This window comes from Podarcis filfolensis, assembly GCF_964270895.1.
Source record: "Podarcis filfolensis genome assembly, chromosome: 8".
NCBI classification, from domain to species: domain Eukaryota; kingdom Metazoa; phylum Chordata; class Lepidosauria; order Squamata; family Lacertidae; genus Podarcis; species Podarcis filfolensis.
This window is the reverse complement of record NC_139611.1, coordinates 41977997-42001145: the sequence shown is the minus strand read 5'-3', so window position 1 is coordinate 42001145 and position 23149 is coordinate 41977997. Positions and strand designations below refer to the sequence as shown.

General features: G+C 42.9%; 2 protein-coding genes across 3 annotated transcripts in view; one reads left to right on the top strand and one right to left on the bottom strand.

Moving 5' to 3' along the window:
* The window catches only part of ZCCHC14 (zinc finger CCHC-type containing 14), a 37972-nt gene extending 28926 nt beyond the window's left edge, over nt 1-9046 (bottom strand). The window contains exons 1-2 of one of the 2 annotated variants that reach the window (XM_083626235.1): nt 7071-9046; nt 2733-2856 (exon numbers count right to left, since the gene is read on the bottom strand). In XM_083626235.1, the coding sequence (XP_083482361.1) occupies nt 2733-2856; nt 7071-7634 (688 nt within the window). In that variant the 5' untranslated portion in view covers nt 7635-9046. The remainder of the gene's footprint in view (nt 1-2732; nt 2857-7070) is intronic. The other variant, XM_083626236.1, reaches the window with a different exon arrangement.
* The window catches only part of FANCA (FA complementation group A), a 257965-nt gene that overhangs the window by 156840 nt on the left and 77976 nt on the right, over nt 1-23149 (top strand). The gene's annotated exons all lie outside the window — the stretch shown is intronic.

Here is a 23149-nt window from a genome sequence, read left to right as displayed (position 1 = left end):
TGTTGCTCTTATCATCTGCCCAAAAAGTAGAGAGAATAATCTTGTTTTGTTTTATGTTTACATTCAGGGACCTTAATTGCAGGTTCTCTAGCAACAATAAGATAAAAGGAATGTCCAATGTTTATCAGGTACTGGTCTACTGAATGCCTGTATTGTTTTTAATATTGGACTAGAGCAATGTTCTCACAAACCAGTACTCTCCAGATGTTACTGGACTCCAAGTTCCATCAACCCAGGCCAGCATGACTAACGGTAGAGGATGATGGGAGCTGTAGTCCCACACATCTGGGAGGCACCAGGTTGGGAAACTCTGGACTAGACTGATTAGACACAGATCATTCACTGGATTATTGTCAGGGAGGCTCTAGTTTTCTCTGTGCATGTGATCTCACAGAATGGAAAGGCTGTTTTCAATTCTTTTGGAAATTAGCTCAATTTAATATGTAGACAAAAAGACAGAAGCTGAACTTCATAATGAATTAAACTTCTTGGACTTGCTTAGTATTTATCAAGTTTAACTCTTTTTGCTTCAAAGCATATTTTAGGAAGGCGAGTGTCTATGTACAATACTTTGGCCCATGAGAAGTTGTGCCTATATTAATGACAGTACAAGATTTTCCATCATAACAAATCATATGGTGAAGAGGATAGTATCACAAATATTCCTAGATGATATTTGGGGATTGCCAATTGAAACAGAACACTGGGAGCATTGATACCTTTCCTAGCACCAGAGTGAGTTAAAGTTTGTTTAATTAAATCTCACATTCTAAAATCCCAATGGAAGTTTGGATAACTCACTCTGGGTCTAGGAAAGGTATCAAGGCTTCCACTGAGATTTTAGAATGTGAGATTTTAAATGCAACCTGTATCTCATTCTGATGCTAGGAAAGGTAAGTTTTTCTCATTAAGATCTCACATGCTAAAATCCCAGTGCAAACAGAGAGGATCAGACCTATATAGATCCACTGATATTGGAAGTGAATTATCTGTGGGATTGAGTGTAGGTATGTTTGAACATTTTTAAGGATTGAATGAAATGTATGTTTGTATATTCGCAATATGTGTATATTAATGCTGAATTATTTTAACAATAAAAACTTTTTAGAAAAAGGAAGTGTATGCCCTTGAGGTATGAAACATACAAACTATGAAAAACCACAGAAGAACAATAACTGCACTAGAGGTAACAATGGAAAGCAGCTTACAATTATTTATAAAGTGGAACTTAATTGAAGCATTGGATATTCAGTACAACAGTGCTTTGCCCTACATGTGTAAGACAGGCTGTCAATTCAGAATCTGCCATGTAGGTCTCTACTGAAGTGGGCTAATACAACCTGGCTATTAATTTCACTTGCATGAACTAGAAAAACTGAAAGCAGATTTGTACTTGGTTGAGACATAAAACAGCATGAATAATAGCATATTCCCTTGTTTTGATTCTCTAAATCATTTAATACTATTATAATCTTTTAAAGACACAAGGAGGAATGCAAGACAGAGCCATGGAAAACACACATGCACATCAATACAATAAAGAATAGCAACTCCTGTGGCTAACCAGAAGCTCTGGAGGCAAGCGCTACTATAATTGTTGCAGTTACAGAACTGCCACAGAGAGGCGAGAGATAAAATTGTTGCACTGGAAAATAAATAGGGAATGAACAAAGCACTTTCCTTTCCTTCTGGATTACCGCTGGATTGTTCACAAATATATACCCAAACCAGGAACAGCACGCCTAGAAAATTAAGCATTTCCTGTTTTCATCAAAACTGAACTAAACAAAGAATTTGGATTCACTGCACATTTTACTTTCAAGTAAGTATTAATAGAAATGTTATGTCTACTTATAACTAATGTCACTTCACTGGCCAGGTTCCAAAACACAGAAAGTCAAGGAACAAAGGACAAACAACTTGGCTTCTGCTTTCCAAGTCTTTGCTGTAGAATCATCATTCTCTCTAACCCTGGCACAAGAGAAAAGTTTCAGCACACTTGGAGAAAGCCAGAAGTTTTCAGAAGTACAAATCCCATCTTAAGAAAAATCCTAAATGAGGTTTGAGCATGCTCAGTCACCATGGAATGCTGGTGAACTACTGGGGCGGGAAGGGGGAAGAGGAAAGAGGAAAGGAAGAACAGAAAACCAAGTGGGAGAGGAACTGGAGTATATTGGAGGGGAGATTACTAACTGGAACTCCACACTGCAACATTTTGTTGCAAATCCAACTTTTCAACACCCCAGTGCATTTTCTGAAATCACCAGTGGTTTCAAAAGAATTGTTTTTAATCATTATACAGGAGATACGGAACGCAAGAGGCTTATTCAATACAGAAAAAGCATTACTGGTTATAACACGCAAAATATAGATCAGAATTCCTTCCAAAGGACAATTTGCTGATGTCTAGTTGGTGTTGGAGACCAAGTCCAGAAATGCAAAGAATGGAAATAATAGAAATAGTAGAATTGTAGAGTTGGAAGGGACCACAATAGTCATCTAGTCCAACCCCCTACAACGCACATGAGCATTAAATACTAATTTATTGTCAGGCATAATTTATGTGCATCATTTTATCTATAAACTGATATTAATTCAGCACTGAACGAGAAACACCAAACACACTTTATCATCTAGAGTCAATTCTTAAAATATTTTAAAGCAGAAATATATATTTTTCTTCAAAAATAGGAGTATTACACAGAAATATCATGCAAAACCCATAGATGCACCTTTGGAGTGTTTCCCTGAAGGCCTCTTGGGTAATGACTCCTCAATGGAATGTGCTGATGTATGTAGTGCATTTTCTAAACTGTTACCGATGTTGTTTATGGGGGTCTCAGATCTTGGAGTGACCTGGGAAGGAAGAAAACCACAAGAAACAAACTAGTCAGTTTTATTTCTCCAAGTCAGAATCTTCTAATAGCCCCATGGTTATTTAATTGAAAGCAACTTTCCTATTTACAAGTTCCTTTGTATTTACGGTATGTTATCATGCCCATTATGAGGATCCAAAGGGTATTACACTATGAGGTTTCCAAATTAGGATTCAGTTCAAGGTTTGGCTTTGAACATGAACCAAAACCATGTGAACAACCTGAAGACTCTTGTTTGTTGAAGCCTAGCTTGCATCAGTTTGTTACTACTGTTTATCCTAGTTGCAAAAGGGTACCTAACTTCCTCAAGATTTCATTTTTTGGATATAAGCCTGACTCTCATTTCACAACCAACACAAGTTCACCTAATACGATGACTCACTTTCATAAAATACACATATGAACAAAAGGCCCCAATCATTTCCAAATGCAGCACTTACGGCTACCAATGTTATTGTAGCTGGGGCTTAATACAACTGTAACTTTTTCCTCTAATGCAACATATTGTTGATATTCCTCAGAAGGAAGAAATGCAGTAGAACAATTGTTTACAAAATCAGCTGTGTTTTCTGAGGCCCTTCCCTTTAAGTTACAGAATGCAACTGTTGGAACATAAACCACTATATACACTGCCTTACTAATCATTGTCCTCCCACCTTCTAGACACAACAGGACATTTGCACACAACTCACACTGGAGCCAGCTAGTCCATGCTAGGACCCCTAGCTTGCCTACTCGCCTATTTCTGAAATGCGGCCTCAGCAGGATCCCAATAAGTTATTGCTCCTCATCCAGTTACACTTTCTTCCAATGTTAATTGTCTCCTAATATCCTCCACCTGCTTTCTAAACAGCACCATACTCTGTCCATCTCTATGTCTTTCATCATCCCTGAGACACAGAACCATGTGCACCAAAGCAGCACTTGCCCACCCAGCATTACTGTCATAAAAAGGTGTTGAAGACCAGTATTTGTTATTTCTAAAGTACACCCCCACATTCTAATAGAGTTAGCCTAAATGTAATTGTTTTAAGTATTCCAGGCATCAACTCTGTATAAAAACTGTTATACACTACAACTGCATTCATCGCAGAACTGACTATCCATTAGCATCCTGATAAACAACAGGAACTTTGGTTGTTTTTTACAAGAAAAGTGGGTAAAGATAAACTTTGCTCTCAAGGAAGCAAACAACTGGATGAATGCAGGAAACAAATAAAGTCAAGACTAATAGCACAACCCAAACTTTGTTTACTAAGAAATAAGCACTAACTGAATTCAATGGGGCTTACTACCAGGTAGGTGGGGTTACAACTGCAGCCTAAGAATATCTTATTGTTGTGTTAGGTTTCAAGGAGAATGTACAACAAGTATCATCAAGTAAAAGAAGCTAACAAGCAAAGAGAATGGTACCCCAAATATCTCTTTTACAGGTGTTGCTTCTGTTAAACCTCCACTTGCTGGAGAGAAGGTACACATGAGGGTCTATTTTCTATAGCAGCAGCCAGCCTGTAGAACATTCTTCCCCAGAAGACCTTTCTAGCTCTTCTTGTGTTAAGTTTTAGTCACCTGTTTTCTTGCCATTATTTTCTTTTTAAAATGGATCAGTCCCAACTCTTACCTATGATTAGATCAGCATCAAGCTCTTTCCTTCCCTCCTTCTCCTGTGCAAATCCCACCTTTCATGGTTTGTTTTAAACATGATGTAGCATTATGCCAGCCTCAATATTAACTAAGATTAATACTAACCAGGAATTAAAAATGGTCTGCAAATCCTGGTTAAAGGGGGTCAGGGATGACATTTAAAGGAAGCCATGGAAGGGAAAGTAAGTATGTGCAAGAGAAGGAGGAACATGTCTATCCTTAGCATGCAGCATGCTCCTGGCACCAGGAATGATTAGGTGGCTCCAAGGCAACATTCTAGAAAGAACTGTTTTATATCATTATACAGATAGTTCTCTTTTCCCCTTTTGACAATCTCAGGATTATTGATCGCTGTAGGGTTAATTATTGCTGTTGATCTAATATTTTAATAAGTAAATTATTTGTAGAATCAAAGCATCTGAATAAGCATTGAAAATATGACATTCATACAAGCCTACTTTAGAGTAGCATACACTTTTCACCACTAGTTTTCCTGTTAGTGATCACTGTCAAAGTTCACAGAAAATATGAAGAAAAAGTACTCTTTACTTCAGTAGTTAATAGGGAAATTTGTTGCATAACATAATGCCTTACAAAAAGTTGGTCAGACTAAGGCTTGGATGGGAAATCTATGGCCATAGAGATGTTGTTGGACTAAAGCACCATTATATGGATATTTAATGATGAACTATATTCAGAACAGGAAAACATTCCCTTTTAATACCTTTTTGTGATTTTAAGATGTGTCTGAGAAGGCATTCATTGAGCTGGAAATGAGTACCAGGAATCTAAGGCACTATACTTGCTCAACATTAATTTCTATCGTCCTGTTGCATTTGTTACTATAGTATGCTACCATGTTTTTGATACAGTCACGAGTTAAATAAACTCTGAGCAAAGATGCTATATTTTCTGATTTATACCACAAAGCCCACAGGATGCTAAAAGGAAGCTCTTTTTTGGATTCTCCACCCAAGGGATTCCAAGTTCAGGGATTCCCCTTTCAAAGCCCACAGCACACCTTCTGGCCACTTCCATGAGTCCCAACTATGATAGAAAATACATCTTACATCCTACTGCGTAGTGTTTCAAGCTAGGCTTGTACTTTTTCTTCTCTGTGGTAAAGGTTTTCATACAAATGTATTGTGGTGGTTTTCTGACACTTAAGAGTATTGGACTTTACAAGTGTGTAAAGAAGCCTCACATCTAATAGTACTTGTGATTTGTATGGGTCATTTAACAGGGAGTGCCAGAGAATGTTGTCTGTTGCTTGTCTAGCTACAGATTGAATGCAATAGTGTGTGTTTGTGTGTGTGTGTGTAGAGAGAGAGAGAGAGCGCGCGTGCGCTACACCTGTAGCTGGTCTAAAAATGTCAGTTTATTCCAATAAATGAAGTTTTATTCTTTGAAACAAAGAATACAAAAAAAAAAGTTTACAGTAAGGATAGATTAGAGTTTATGTTTCTTAAATATACGGAGATTTGGGATTATCAAAATTCACAAAACAACACATTTCACTGTTTTTATATACCAACCAACAAGCAGGTCTCTCTCTCTTAAACACACACGGAAAGCAATGTTCTAGCAAAGTAAATATTAGCTATCAGATAGATGCTTCCATTCACAGACCTATCAGTCTCAGAATGGACCAGTTTGTGTCAGAACCCCTGAACCAGAACAGTTTTTTCACAGTGAAAGTTCTAAAGGATAGATCCTTAAAAAAGCTTCACTTTTAACATATGTAGTGTATTGACCTGTCAAGTTTACATTACAAAACCACAGTAACAAAAGCAAAGCTTGCCTTCGACCACTTCTGAAAAGTCTCAAAACTCTTTTATATTATACCACTCTATTAGCACCTTACCTGAAATGTAAAACCATTCATGCCTCATCTCTCCTTACTGATGCTACACAAGAGACACATGTGAAAGTGTCAAAATAACAGTGACAAAACCAGCACACTAATAAAGGATGCCTGCAGGAAGTAACTTTAACCTGTAGCTCCAAATCACATAGAATTCACTCAGCTATCTTAAATCATTAAATAAACAATTTCAAGCACAATTGAAAAAGCAAATACTTAGGTCTCTACCTTTCCAGAGTAAAACAGCAGGAAGCTATTCTCTTGGTCTATCTAAAGAATGGCCAGTGCAAAACAGCTATACACTTCACAGAATGGCCATTGTTTTACTTAGGACCCACATCTAAGCAGCTTCTGACCATTAGGAATGGGACTATCTTACTAGAGTTTAAAAAAGAACACCAACTATTGATGTGTAGAAAGAGCATCCTAGGAGAAAAGTGTGAATGCACATCAGAGAATGGAGTTTGACACTCTACTGATGAGAAGAAGGGAAGTGGGATAGGGAGAAAAGTGACCTTTCTGGCCCATTGGTGAAACTAGCCAACAGCCACCATAAACCATAGCTGCAAGACACTCTTTCTCAGCTATATCCTAATAGGCAGACACCCTCCTCCCCGAAAGGAAAGAATACTGTCCCTGCCATCTCTACAATCCCTGGAAGAGAAGTCCCTGGATATAATACACACCTTGTGGCAACCAGGACAAGTTCCCATGTTGCTAGCTGTGGGAGTGCTGGGACTCTTGCTAGTACTGGCAATGATGTTTTGGATCTTGGTGAGCTCTTGCCTCAGCACCTGCTTTTGGTGGAAACTGAAGGCAGGGTGGTTGGAGGCCATGGTGAAGAGCAGCAAAAACTCATCCCCAGTCCGACCCTCATTGAGCTGCAGTCCATAGTTGTTGATGACAGAGTCAATATGGGTGAGGGTGCGGAAGAGGACGCCAGCTGCTTCCCGGTGGGATGAGCCCAGGAGTGCAAGTGAGACCAAGAGCTTGCTGCGCACCACCTCATCCGTCAGGTTGGTGAGGCTGCCCAGATCAGCCGGGTTATTGGCCTTGATTTCGGAATCCCGCAGTGAGTGATAGTCTTTGCGGGCCAGGTCCTCTAGGCAGGCTCCCAGGAAACGTAACTCAAGTGGGATGCACAAGTCCAGCAGGCCACAAAGGAACTCCACCCGTTGAGGAGAAGGCAGCTCAGAAAACCAGCGGTACACACTCTCTCTCTGCAGTCGTGGACACCGCTTCTCTACCATGCTGCTAGCTACTGCCACCAGAGGCAGCAGAACCCCCCAGGGCAGAGGGTGGCCAGAGACGTGTTGCACAGGAGGGGAGATTTTTTTAAAGACCAGAGCCAGATAGAGACTTGGCTAATAGGGCCTAGCCTGAAAGAGGTTTTGGTTGTTGGTTTGTAAAAGGAGGCAGCACAGATACCAACACTGAAGGGAAAGGTAGACAGAGCACCCCCACCCACCACCCCCCAAAAGAAAAAGAAACTAGGACTGAGGATCTGGTTGCTAATAAGGGTAAAAGTGCAGAGACCAAATTAATGAAGGGTGCAGGACCTGAAAAGGGAGGGAGAGAGGGAGGCAGAGGCAGAGCAGCTTCTGCAAGGCTGCAAAAGCCTATAAAAGTAGAGGACCCTCAGAGATGGGGCCAAGCACGAAATCAGAGCACCCCAATGGGGGAGAGGGAGAGGGAGAGAACAGTGAGGACCCCAGCAGAAGGCCTCGATCGGAGGGCCAAAGGGGGCCCTGATCAGGTGGGGGAGGGGCGAGGGTCTTCCTCAACGGGCTGATGATGGTCGAGGCTGGGGGAAGGGCGGAGGAGGGCGGCGGGCGAGGGGCTGAGGTACCCCCCCGGCATGAAAAGAAGGGGTAGGGAACCGGGTGGGCCTCACGTGTTAATCTCCCCCCTCCTCAGAAACCGAGGCTAAATGGGGGGGCAAGGGGGAGGGAGGGAGCTGAGGGAGGGCCTAGGCCCGTTATTTGGCGGATGAGGAGTGGAGGCCTTCTCTTGATTTCCCACCCTCCTCCTTTCCCCCTCACGGGGCGGCTCCCTCCCTCCGCCTCAGCCCGGCTCTCTCCATCCCCCTCTCCGGCAGGGCGGAGGAGAAAAGCCCGCCGCCGTCGCTGCTCACCCGCCCTCCTCCTTTCTTCCCTTGTTTTCCCGTCAGCCGCCGCCTCCTCCTCCTCCCCCCGGCGGCCAATCCACCCGCTTCGCCCGGCCGCCGTGCCGTTTCCTCCCCCGCCTCTCCGGTTCCAACGGCCACTAGCACGACAAAAGAAACCCCCGCGGTAGGCAATAGGCGGAGGCACACACGGCGCTGCTGCTGCTGCCGCTAGTGCTGCTGCTGCCGCCGCCGCCTCCTTCGCCGCCGTTATGTGTGGTGAGTGTGTGTGATTCCAAAGGCGGAAGGATCCCTCTTCGGCTGGAAGTGAATCGACCAGGCCGGCTGGGAAAGGAGGAGGAGGCCGGGACTCATTCGCGCTCGCTGCCCCGCCCACTCTTCCCACTGACGCGTCGCGATTGGTCTGAGCTCCTGCACCCTTTCCTTCATCCCCCTCCTCAGCTCCGCTGCCATCCGCCGCTTTCTCTCAGCTCTCTTCACCGCCCACCTAACGGGAACCACTCGCGGTGCCGCCGAACATCAGCGGCTGTCAATCACGTCCCCCAAAGCCCCGCCCTTCAGCGTGTGGCGATTGGGCCAGGCTCTGATGGAGGGGCGTGGCCGTAGAGGGTCTGTTTCTGCGCGTGTTTGGGGCACGTGCTTGCCTTTGCCTTGATATGGCGGGGAAGAAAGAAGCGCCTCGGCCAATAGGGGGCTAGGGCCCTGGTTGCTTAGCAACAGGGAGATGGGGCTAGGGAAAGCCTGAATCGATAGGGCGAGAGGAGGGGGAAGTTGCTCGTTGATGGGCCGAGAGATGCTCTGGTTGCCTAGCAACCAAGGCAGCTGCGGTGACTGGGTCAGTTGGGAAGGGGTCTTGAGGCTGTCATGAGGAAGTGAGGACAAGAGGGAGCAAATGAAGAAGTTGGGGTCCACAATGGACCACCCTACACCTTAACATGGTGGAAAGAAAGGCCTATGTTAGCCTTCTACAACCTAGTCTACAAAAACTTTCCTTGTGCCAAAATAGATGCTTGATTAACAACAGGCTAAGATGTCGGTATAGTTAAGGCTATGGTTTTCCCAGTAGTGATGTATGGAAGTGAGAGCTGGACCATAAAGAAGAAGGCCGAAGAATTGATGCTTTTGAATTATGGTGCTGGAGGAAACTCTTGAGAGTCCCGTGGACTGCAAGAAGATCAAACCTCTCCATTCCGAAGGAAATCAGCCCTGAGTGCTCACTGGAAGGACAGATCCTGAAGCTGAGGCTCCAATACTTTGGCCACATCAAGAGAAGAGAAGACTCCCTGGAAAAGACCCTGATGTTGGGGAAGATTGAGGGCACAAGGAGAAGGGGACAACAGAGGACGAGATGGTTGGACAGTGTTCTCGAAGCTACCAGCATGAGTTTGACCAAACTGCAGGAGGCAGTGGAAGACAGGAGTGCCTGGCATGCTCTGGTCCATGGGGTCACGAAGAGTCAGACACGACTAAACGACTAAACAACAACAACAAGATGTCCTAATTCTTATACTGTATGTCAGGCATAGGCAAACTCGTCCCTCCAGATGTTTTGGTACTACAACTCCCATCATCCCTAGCTAACAGGACCAGTGGTCAGGGATGATGGGAATTGTAGTCTCAAAACATCTGGAGGGCTGAGTTTGCTTTATGCCTGCTGTATGTGATATACCACTTATGTGGTGGAATGGAACCAGTGAGGCATAGTTCTTTCAGGATACAAATTCTGGAGGAGGGACACAAGCAATAAAACTCCTTAAATGCATTGGTAGCAGGTGACCAGCTGGGGAGGTGGTTCAACCTTGGATGATAAGGGAGTCAACGGAATCCTAAAGGAGTTTGCAGAGAAGTTGAATGTTGTTTTTGCATTTTTCTTCACAGCAGATTATTGTAATTATTATTATTATCTATTAAATTTGTATGCCACCCCTCATCTGAAGATCACAAGGCAGTTTACCAAAATAAATAAATAAATACAAAATAGAGAACACAAAAATCATAATAAGATACAGGGCAGATCTCTGTGCCTATTTTTGCAGGAAGGGAATCTGAGGAACTGAGTAGTGACAAGATATTCCAGGCTAGGACGATTCATTATTTCATACCAAGTGGGCCGCAAGAGTACTTTGACATGGAACCCACGGGCCACACACTGCCTTATTGTGAGGGGGGGTGAGGCCAAAATCTGACAACCCGCTGCCCCCAGCCCTCCTCCTGTCTTCCCAAAGGTGCCAGGCTTTGGGAAGGAAATGCAAGGCTCTGGCATGGTCCTAGAGCCCTCCTATTTCTTTCCCAAAGCTGGAAAGCACTAACTAGGCTTTGTGAAGAAACAGGAGGACTCTAGGACACTGTCAGAGCCCTCACACCTTCCCAAAGTACAGTGCCTTGCTTACCACTTTGGGAAGGCAGGCAAGGGCTGGTGTGTGTGTAATTTTGCTTACGGCCACTAAAAAGGCATTGGACTACCCTGTTCTAGGCCTTGTTGACAATTAAAAACTGACAAATCACTGGGTTTGGATGGCATCCACCCAAAAGTTCTGAAGGAACACAAGTGTGAAATTGCTGCTCTCCTAACAAAAATACGTAACTTGTTTTTAAGATCAGCCTCCATACCTGAGGCCTGGAAAGTGGCCAGTGTATTACCATCTTTTCGAGAGGAATCCAGAGGAAGTCTGGAAAATTATAGGTTTGTTAGCGTATCTCTGTTCTGGAAAAACTTGTGGAAATCGTTAGTAAATATACAATTGCCAAGCATATATAAGAATATGTTTTGCACATTAGTGATAATTCAGACAGTGACTGAAAATAAAACCAGTAATATTACACAGTACCATTATACTAATCTAAGGTGCAATCACAAAGAGATGTATAAAATTATGCATTGTTTAAGAAAGTGGATAGAGATTCACTGATAAAACTCAGTGGGGCCATCTAATGAAGCTGAATGTTGGAAGATTATGTACATATGGACAAGATGCTTTTGCCCACATATGTTCTCCAGACTAATCTCACATGACTGAAAGAGGCCAGCTGAGGAGACTAACTCTTGTAGGAAACAGAAACACAGGGAACCATCAAAGTATGACAGGTGTGTGTTAGAAATTTTAAAAGGGAAAAAAGAGTAACACAGTTTTAAATATTTATATTAAAAAAGGGAGACTACTGTCAATGACTAAAATCATGCTAAGCTACTTCTTTGGCACATTCTTTATTCTCTGGTACATCCTGATCAGTACCCCTCCCCCCTCATTTGTGTTTCCTCTCAAAATAAACTGCTCGCACCCCCCAGTAGTGTATTAAAGGGTCAATAAGCAGTGGTGTCCTGTAGGAATCAATATCAGATATGTGATATTTCAGATGTTGACATGCACAGTGATGGCCACTGTTTTTCATTTCTTGAACAGGGAACTGGACAAATTAATGGAACAGGCAAATTAGCTGTGAGCCTCTATGTTAAGCAGGATGGCTAAATGGAGGCAGTGTGCCGTGGAATAGCAGCTGCTAGGCTCATACCCTAGGAGTTTGGGTCCATCTAAGCCTTCCACTGCAGCCATATCCAATGATAGTTAGGGCTGCTATATTTCAAAGAGTGAAAATCTGGACAGAAAAGTTGTTGAGTTTTTTTTTGGGGGGGGGGGAATGCAAAAATAAATTAATTTTGAGCTATTTCAATGGGAAACTGGCAAAAACAGCTTCCATATCTCCGGATTTTCCCGGACATTTGCCTGATTTCTGCCCAGACACTGGTGCTGACTGCAGTATTCTGGGTATGTCTTGGAAAATCTGGACGTATGCCAACCCTAATTAGTATAAATGTTTTAGTTAATAGCTGACAGTGAAATCAAACACAGAAAACTTGATTTAAGATGGGGCCTTTAGTGCTAATGTCCCATTTCCTATTTTGTCTGTTAGGATTCAGCTTCATGCAGTGCATTCTCTCAGGTTAGAGCAGGGACAGCAGCAGCAGCAAGTGAAGGTTCTTTCCTTCATGCCCTGCTTTTGGGCTTCCTGGAGGTACTGGTAGAAACAGGATCCTACGCTAAAAGTGCCCAATTTGGTTTTATCCAGCAGAGCTCTGCTTATGTCCATATGTGCCATTAATGTATAAACAACAACAGGTTAAGGCTAAATAGCTCAGGAGGAATGCAAGTCTATGTTAGTTCCTTCAGAACATGATAGTGCCATCTAGTGGAAGTTTTATAGTAGCGCTCCACAACCCCCCACTTCGGTGCTTTCCATCCATACTGGCCGTGCTTTCCTGGGGGAACACAAGGGTACACATACCCCTAAGCATTTTGTGAATATACCGTATTTTTCGCTCCATAGGACGCACCGGCCCATAGGACGCATCAAGTTTTTTGGGGGGGAAATAAAGGAAAAAAAATTTATTTCCCCCCCAGGCGCTTGTGGTGCCGGCAGCGGGGAGAAGCGCTCTTCTCCCCGCAGCCCGCCTTCAGACCAGGTCCGGGGACAGCGGGAAGACGCGCTGCGCCTCCCCGCTGTCCCCGGAGCTTGCGGGGCAGGCAGCGGGGAGAAGCGCTGTTCTCCCCACCGCCCGCCTTCAGACCAGGTCCGGGGACAGCGGGGAGACGCGCTGCGCCTCCCCACTGTCCCCGGAGCTTGTGGGGCTGGCGGCAGGGTCTCCCCTCTCACTCTGCAGGCTTCAGCGAAAGCCTGCATTCGCCCTATAGGACGCACACACATTTCCCCTTCATTTTTGGAGGGGAAAAAGTGCGTCCTATAGAGCGAAAAATACGGTAAGTTTGGCCTCATTGAGCGGCAGTATTTCAATATGAGTAGGAAAATGAGAATACCCCTAAACATTTTTTTTAAAGAAAAAAGCACTGCATACTGGGATAGCAGAAAACTAAACTTGGAAGAAAATGCTATATATTTAATCAAGTGCTTAAATAAAAGGTGAAGATGCATATAGTTACAGAGTGAAATCCAAAAATTTTTCAAATTTCTGTTTGGTGATTACAGTAACTGTAATACATATAAAGATGCACAATATTTGTGTGTGTGTAATATCATTGCAGAGCGCAATGTAGGTACATGAGCACGCTCATACAGCCTTTCATGTGGGCATCTGCTACTCTAGTCCAGCAACTGTGTAGTAACTAGTCCAGCAACTGTGTAGTGTTTGGAGTAAAACTCCTGAAACACTTCTGGTTACCTGAACTGCAAACTTGTCTATGGGCTAGTTTCTCTGTTTAAAACATGACACGACAGGTTTGGTCACTTCATTACGGAAACAATTGTGTGGCCTTCTAACATCTGCTAGTCCACCATACAAACAGAACGCTGGATGAGAGAGGGCTTTGGTATGACCCAGCAGGGCTCTTCTGATATTCTTGGAATGACTTTAAGGCTTAAGTCCCCTTTGAACAGATATCCAAGTGAATACATCAAGGATTGCAATGTAAGACACAGTTCTACACATGCACACACCTCCCCAACAAGGCAAACAAGAGGCATTAAGAGCACCAGCTGATGGGAGTTGTAGTCCAAAACATCTGGAGGACACCCAGTTGGTGAAGGCGGACATCCATTTCAGGTTGCATAACCTGAGAGTGATGGCTTTGCTTTACAGCAAGCTGTGTTTTCCATTGGTAACCACATTCCATATGAAAGATCTTCAGGAGGCAGTTTTCTGTCATGTACCAAGTTATTTCTAAGCCTCAGCAAGTCAAAGGGAGATCCCTTGAACTCTTTGTTGCAATGAGGGCAAGGAGTGTAGCACAGGTTGGAAATATATGTTCCTGCATATATTCTCTTCAGCGCCCCCATTTCCTCCTTTGTTCCCACGCAGCTAATATCGCAACTCTGGATCAAAAAAAATTATTTATAGACCCAAACTCTGCAAAGGACACAATTGGTTGTTGCCATGGAAACTGGCATTCTGAAAGTATTCAAACAGTTTGTTCAAGGAGACTTCAAGCCAGCACATGGGCTTCAAAAGCAGCGGGCTTTCAGCTGCAGGGATCTGGGTTCAAGGGGTTGCCCACCTGAGCATCTCCCCTGTTAAACACAGCCGTTTGCAGCAAAGATAACAAGAACCTTTTCTTAGGGTTTGCACATGTCCTAAGGAGTGGAGCATTCTTGGCGCATATTCTTGAGGTATACAACGCAGCTGTTACGGATATTCTGAGAGGCCTGTGGTAGCCTGCCTTCATTTGTTCATAGCAACACATGTGGTTTGTCTGGTGCAGCTGCCATGTCAAGATGAGGGACTTTCACTTTTAAAGGCAGCTTTGCAAATGGTCTTGAAATGTGCTCTTACCATCTCCAGTCCCTGCACCCCAACCCCCACATTTCTCTTTCACCTGCACTTTTTGTCCATCCCTTGGTTTCTTATGCCTGCCACTGTCACTTAGGACCAAAATAAGTATGGCCCAAGAAATCTGTCATGTGATTTCCATGTGTGGGTATGCTTGTTCTCAATCCAATCCACCACCCCTCTGCACATACCTGCTATTAGCCCCACCTGGGGAAATACAGCAGGGCTAGTGGCTGGGCAGTTAGAACAGGAAAATGATGGTGGTGGGGAAATCGTTAAACACCCCCATCTCCAGCACCAATTTTCCAATCAAATTCATCGCCCCTTTTCATCCATTCACAGAAAATCTGAACAGAATTCTTCCATGTCTGTTTTGGTACTAAGACTGCTGCTTATTTCATCTGATAGCACTAGGCATTGGGTTGGCCAACTAAGTCCTGCTCAGAGTAGACCCATTAAAGTAAATGGCCCTAGGTTGTCATATCCGTTAACTTCAGTGCATCTACTCTTGAGTAGAACTAGGATTGGCTGCAGCCCATACACTTGTAGGCTTCACCTTGAAGTGGCTAACCATACAGTGGTACCTCAGGTTACATACGCTTCAGGTTACAGACGCTTCAGGTTACAGACTCTGCTAACCCAGAAATAGTACCTTGGGTTAAGAACTTTGCTTCAGGATGAGAACAGAAATCGTGCTCCAGTGGCGCGGCAGCAGCAGGAGACCCCATTAGCTAAAGTGGTGCTTTAGGTTAAGAACAGTTTCAGGTTAAGAACGGACCTCCAGAACAAGTTAAGTTCTTAACCCGAGGTACAACTATAGTTGCATTTCAAAATGCTGAAATGATTCTCTTCAGCTACATATTTCGATGCGCTCCGCTACCAACCCTGATGGTTGGAGGCAGTAATGGTTCTGAATACCAGTTGCTGGAAACCACAGGTGGGAAATGTGCTGCTATGCTCAGGTCCTGCTTGCAAGCTTCTCACAGTTATCTGGTTGGCCACTGTGAGAACAGGATGCTGGACTAGATGGGCCACTGGCCTGATCCAGCCTCCAGGCTCTTCTGAAATTCTTATTACACTATACTTGTAAACAAATATTGGTCTGGTGACTGCTTTGTATAGGATTACAGCTGGAAATTGCCCCCCTTCTACGAATGGATACCACTGTTGCAGCAGTTAGCATCTTCCTAACCCCACTTACCTGAGAGTAAGCCCAACTGAATTCAGTAGGACTTCTGTGGAGGCACAGTTAGGATTGCACCAATAGGAAATAGGAACAAATATGGGGTTCTTGTGAGTTAAACAGTGCTCAGCTAGTGACTGCTGGCTGAGCAAGGCCTTTTGGCATTGCTAATTATTCAGGAGGAGGTGGCATCTGGATGGGAGCCTGGCAAGGCATTGCTCCTTTGCTGCATGGCAAATCCCCAGAGTAGAAAGGGGTTGGGAGGCACTGCATTGTAGCCTTGTAACTGGGCATTGCTGTAAAGTCTCTTTGCATAATAGGAGAAGAGAATGCAACTGGCTGTCTGGGAATAGCTCGTTTAGTCACTGTGTTGAATCAGCACTGAAGAGACGCCTGTTTGCAGGCTTCAGCCTCCCCCAGCATTGCTGCCAGATTGCCAAGTAAAGTTCTGTTCCCTAGTGTGCTCTTGGTATTCGATCAGCACATTCTTTGGGGCTTGTCTAACCACAGAGCATCAATTCAGTGCTTGAAAGTTCCTGGTATGAGACTGGGGTGGTGCTTGAATAGAAGAAGCACAAAAGGAAAACCTCAAAGCAGTTGCAGTTGTTCTCTTCTTCCATTGGAGGGAGCCTGGGGCCTTTCAGTTGCAAGTTGGTTCTTGCAGAATCAGCGCCACCCTCGATCTGGAGCAATTGCCAAATTCCAACAGAGTTCGGCGCAACCATCTTGTTGGATCGCAGCCAAAATCATTTTACTATATTCCATGCAAAGGGATTTGAAACTCATGAGAGATCACAACCACAGACATCTTTAAAGAAGAGTTCCTTGAGCTCACTTGGATGCTATGAGAGGCACACTTCACCTTGGAGTGCCCCTGTTCACCACAGAGAGAATTTATTTCCCCACTGAAAGTGAGGTGAAAGGAGGGATATGATCCCATAGGGATGTATCCAGCTACACTATACTCAGAGGGGTCCCTTTGATATCATCTGACTTACATTACATTTCAACAGGTCCACTTTGTCACATGCAACCCATAGTTTCATGGAACCTTCAATACTGGTTCACATGCAAACAGAGCACCGCCTGTATCAAAAGAAGGAAAAGAAAAGCATCTGACCCTGTAGGAAGACCTTATGCTGTGAACAGAGCCTGAGACACTGTGAACCAGGCTGTAAGGTCATCTGCACCATTATATAACACCCAACACACACGGCCTGTGCGTTTGGCAACTACATGTCCTCCAGAAAATCAACAGGTGAATGACATCCTGTTGTTGCATGATCTATGCTTAAAGTTTCTTCTGCTGAGTTTTTGCTTGTCATAAAGCATCATATATGCAGCACAGGAGCCCCAACAGGGGAAAAAGGTGGTGGTTGGTTCTAGCAGTGAAATGGCTCACCCACAGCTATTCTGTAGCAGCCACAGCAGGAGCACTTGGCCTCCTGAGTACAGAGCCTGTGCTTTAAGCCCAGTGCCTGCCATCCTTCTCCTTGGCACCCATCTTGGCACTTCTCCAGACTCCATCTGGAAGAAAAAGCAACTTCTGTCTCATGGGCACCCAATCCAGATGGAACCGCTACAACGTTTTGACTTGAGACTATGAAGCCTATTTTCAAACTGGGATGCTATTAAGTGGCTGCTCTGAATTTAAGGCACAAAGGATGCTTGCACAGAATCAAACAGCTGGGAAAGAGACCGATATATTCTCTCTCCAACCCCTCTAAAAGTGGAGACTTATTTCTGCCAGAGTCCATCACTAGAACATGGAAGGGGAAGGGCTGTGGCTCAGTGGTAGAAAAACTGGTCATCTCCAGGTAGCACTGGGAGAGACTCCTGTCTGAAACCCAGTCAGTGCAGAGGCAATGGATTGTAGCCAGTGCCAGCCTACTCAAAGCAAACACTTTGAAATGAATGAACAGGACTAACTTAGGTTTATTCATTCACCATCTTCATCACCATCAATTCCAATGGGTCTATTCTGAGTAAAACTTAAGCTGAATACAGGCCAATACTGGGCTAGATGGACCATAATCTGGCTCAGTTTAAGACAGCTTTTTTTATTCTTAATGCTGTTGAAAGCTTAGCCAACTCTTTCTAATTATTAGTAATGAGAGCAGTTTAGAATGTCATTGATCTTTACCCAATTCCCTTGCTATTAATTGCTTTCTGATCTCCCACCTCTCAATTTTGTTTTATGTTGAAGAAGTTTCTTTCTTTCTTTCTCTCTCTCTTTCTCTCTTTCTCTTTTTCTCTCTTTCCATATCATCTGCAGTTAAAATGAGCTTTGCAAGAGACGTGCTGCAAGCTGATTGCTGGGGAGACCTCACTTCCTTACAGAATTATGGCCCCCATGTTTCCTTGGCAAAGAGTTTTATCTCAAAAAGTACCCTGTGCTCTTCCACCAAGTCTCACAAATCTTCAGAGGCCTCTGGCTGTTCACCCCAAATATTTGTATGCTTCCTGTGGGGGATTCACAGGTGCATTTCATCACTTGATGTCACTCATTGAGTCACAGTGGAACATGTGAATTCTCTTTTGAAATGTATTGTGTTTGAGGTGATGTACAGAAGTCTTCCAAGTCTTCCCTTGATCATACTACAGGGCTGAGTGATGAACTCACATGTATGAATGTCAGAGTGTTCCTGTCTAATGAAATAGATGTCCTGGCTTCATAGTGATCAATGGGGAAGAACATTTAAAGCCCTATGAGCTCTATGAATCACAGTGAACATTTTTGTTACAAAAGATGGGATATTAAATCAACAAAATATAAACTCCTATAAAATCTCCCATTTATCACAAAGACCCGCAGTTCACTTTTCTGAAGCCCCTCTCATTAATTTGTTGCTTATTGTCCTAGATCATGTTTGTGCCCCTATCTTAAGGACTCAGGGGGGATTGAAATCAAGCTATCTCATTTCAACTGCAAAAAATAAAGTTCTATGCAGCAATTTGGATCCGAATCTCCCACCATTGTACACCATACACTTAGTATGCACCTGTCACAATTTGGGGTCCAGAGGTTGAGACAAGGTAACGATAAAGGGACCCCTGACCATTAGGTCCAGTTGTGGCCGACTCTGGGGTTGCGGCACTCATCTCGCTTTATTGGCCGAGGGAGCCGGCGTACAGCTTCCGGGTCATGTGGCCAGCATGACTAAGCCACTTCTGGCGAACCAGAGCAGCGCACAGAAACACCGTTTACCTTCCCACCACAGCGGTACCTATTTATCTACTTGCACTGGCGTGCTTTCAAACTGCTAGGTTGGCAGGAGCTGGGACTGAGTAATGGGAGCTCACCCCGTCTGAAGATAGTCTTTAAATTTATTCCAGTCTTCTTCCACCAACTCTTCTCCCAGGTCTCGGACTCTGCCAGTCATTTCCGCCAATTCCATATAATCCGTTACCTTCATCTGCCACTCTTCCAGGGTGGGTAACTCTTGTGTCTTCCAATACTTTGCAATAAGTATTCTTGCTGCTGTTGTTGCATACATAAAGAAAGTTCTATCCTTCTTTGGCACCAATTGGCCGACTATGCCCAGGAGAAAGGCCTCTGGTTTCTTCAGGAAGGTATATTTAAAAACCTTTTTCATTTCATTATAGATCATCTCCCAGAAAGCCTTAATCTTTGGGCACGTCCACCAAAGGTGAAAGAATGTACCTTCATTTTCTTTGCATTTCCAACATTTATTATCGGGCAAATGATAAATTTTTGCAAGCTTGACTGGTGTCATGTACCACCTGTACATCATTTTCATAATATTCTCTCTTAAGGCATTACATGCCGTAAATTTCATACCGGTGGTCCACAACTGTTCCCAGTCAGCAAACATAATGTTATAACCAATACCTTGTGCCCATTTGATCATAGCAGATTTAACCGTTTCATCCTGCGTATTCCATTTTAACAGCAAGTTATACATTCTTGAAAGTATCTTAGTTTTGGGATCTAACAGTTCTGTTTCCAATTTTGATTTTTCCACCTGGAAGCCAATTTTTTTATCCAAATTATAGGCCTCTCTTATTTGATAATAATGAAGCCAGTCTCGCACTTTATCTTTTAATTTCTCAAAACTCTGCAATTTCAGTTTGTCTCCTTTTTGTTCCAATATTTCCCAATATTTCGGCCATTTGACCTCCATATTGAGCTTTTTCTGAGCCTTCGCTTCCATTGGTGACAACCACCTTGGGGTTTTATTTTCCAGTAAATCTTTGTATCTTATCCAGACATTGAACAATGCTTTCCTGACAATATGGTTTTTAAATGCTTTATGTGCTTTAACCTTGTCGTACCACAAATATGCATGCCAACCAAAAACGTTGTTAAAACCTTCTAAGTCCAAAATGTCTGTGTTCTCAAGAAGCAGCCAGTCTTTCAACCAGCAGAATGCTGCCGATTCATAGTAAAGCTTAAGGTCTGGCAGGGCAAATCCACCTCTTTCCTTTGCGTCAGTTAATATTTTAAATTTTATTCTAGGCTTCTTGCCCTGCCAGACAAATCTGGAAATGTCTCTCTGCCACTTCTTGAAACAGTCCATCTTGTCCAATATTTGCAATGATTGAAACAGAAATAACATTTTTGGCAATACATTCATCTTTATAGCTGCAGTTCGACCCAACAAGGAAAGCTTCAAATTTGACCATATTTCCAAGTCTTTTTTCACTTCTATCCAACATTTCTCATAGTTATCTTTAAATAAGTTTAAGTTCTTAGCAGTCATATTAACCCCCAAATATTTTACTTTCTTAACTAATGTTAAACCAGTCTCCTTCTGAAACCTCTCTTTCTCAATCGGTGTTAAGTTTTTCTCAAGCACTTTAGTTTTTGACTTGTTCAGCTTAAATCCTGCCACATGACCAAATTCTTGAATCAATTCTAATACTCTTTTCGTACTAGATTCTGGCTCCTGTAACGTCAAAACTAGGTCATCTGCAAAAGCTTTCAATTTATATTGTTTGGCTCCGACCTGAATACCTTTAATCAGACGGTCCCTTCTAATCATATTCAGCAAAACCTCCAGAACCGAAATAAAAAACAATGGGGAAATTGGGCAGCCTTGTCGTGTCCCTTTCTCTATCTTAAATTCCTCTGTCATCACATTATTAACTATTAACTTAGCCTTTTGTTCTGAGTAAATTGCACTTATACCATTTTCAAACCCTTGGCCCACCCCCATTCCCTGAAGATTTTTCTTCATAAAATTCCAAGAAATATTATCAAAAGCTTTTTCCGCATCTATAAAAATTAAAACTGCTTTGGTATTGATGTTCACTTGCAGCTTCTCCAAAATGTTAATTATATTCCTCGTATTGTCAGACAAATGTCTACCTGGGAGAAAGCCGGCTTGATCTTTATGTATCTCTTCAACTAATACCTTTTTTAATCTGTTAGCCAAGATATCAGCAAAAAATTTGTAATCCACATTAAGCAGGGATATGGGGCGGTAGTTCTTAAGTTGTGTCTTTTCAGACTCAGTTTTCGGTATAAGTGTAATGTAAGCTTCCTTCCACGACTCTGGCGCCTTTTCCCCCTCCAAAATTTCATTACAGACCTCCTTTAGTGGCTGAATTAACCAGTCTTTCAGAGATCTATGGTATTTGGAGGTTAGGCCATCCGGCCCTGGAGATTTACCCAACTGCATGTTCTGGATGGCACCTTCAACCTCCTGTTCTGTAATTTTGTGATTCAACATTATCTTATTTTCTTGAGAGATTTTTTGTAATCCATTTGTTCTTAAAAATTGGTCTAAATCAGTCTCTTTCTGTGGCCCTTGTGTATATAGTTGTTTAAAATATCTCTGGAAACACTTTCTAATCTCCAATGGATTCTGTATGTTCTTTCCTTCCACATCCAAATTTGTGATGGTGTTTAATTTTTGTCTTTTTTTCATCTGCCAGGCTAGCAGTTTCCCGCATTTATTAGCCGATTCAAATGTCTTTTGTCTCATCTGCTTAACTTTCCATTCTACTTCCTGATTTATCATTTTCATGTATTGTACTTGATATAGCTTTATTTCTCTCAGAATCTCTTGCGACTTTGGTTTCGCTCTTAATTTCTTCTCTCCTTCTTTTATTTTTTCCAAGATTTTATCTTTTTTCTCATTTTGAATTCTCTTCTTTATTGTGTTCTGTTGAATCAGAAACCCTCTCATGACCGCTTTGCTTGCGTCCCAGATTACTCTTTTTTCAACTGTGGTATTCAAATTTATCTCAAAATAATCTCTCAAGATTTTTTGGGCCTTCTTGGTAACCTCTTGATCTCTAAATAAGGTGTCATTCATCCTCCATCTGAAGGAACCGATTGGTGTTAGTTTCATCTCCATGTTCACCGCATTATGATCGGAGCAAGTTTTTGGGCAAATTTCCACTTTTCGAGTCTTAGGTGCCAGTCCTCTAGTTAGCCATATTTGGTCAATTCTTGTCCATGTCATTTTGGCTTCAGAGAAGAATGTTCCCTCTCTTCCAAGGGGGTTCTTAGTTCTCCAGATGTCAATCAAGTCCATATTGTCAGTCAGTTCAAAAAAGGTTTTTGGTAGTCTCCCATCTTTAGTTACAACCTGTCTCTGCGACTTATCCATATTTGTAGATACCACTCCATTCATATCTCCCATCATAATAATGTTGTAGTCCATGTAGTCAAGCAATGTCTCATGCAATTTCCTGAAGAATTCAGATTTCCCCTCATTTGGTGCATAAACTCCTACGATCAGAAATTTTTCTCCTTGTGATTGAATCTCAATTGCCACAAATCTTCCTTGTTCATCTTTAAAAACAAATTTCGGTGATAGGCTCTCTTTGGCATAAATAACAACTCCTCTCTTTTTAACCTTGTCCGATGAAATAAACTCTTGACCCAATCTTTTATTAATCAGTACTTTCCTGTGAAGCCTTATCACATGAGTTTTCTGTAAACAAATTAAGTCCAATTGTTCCTTTTTCAATAAATGAAAGACTTTCTTCCTCTTCTCCGGGGAATTAAATCCATGAATGTTCCAACTTAATAATTGCAGAGACATGGTGTGGTTATTCTATTTTCCTCCAACTGCTCCCAAACGTTCTTCTTGTTCTGATGGTGGTATCACTTTTTTTGGTTTGTCCAGTCCCAAAGGTGGTGGTGCTATGTCTAGTACTCCTGATCTTAAAGCTCTTAGCTCTTCTAGTACTTCTTTTTGCAGGT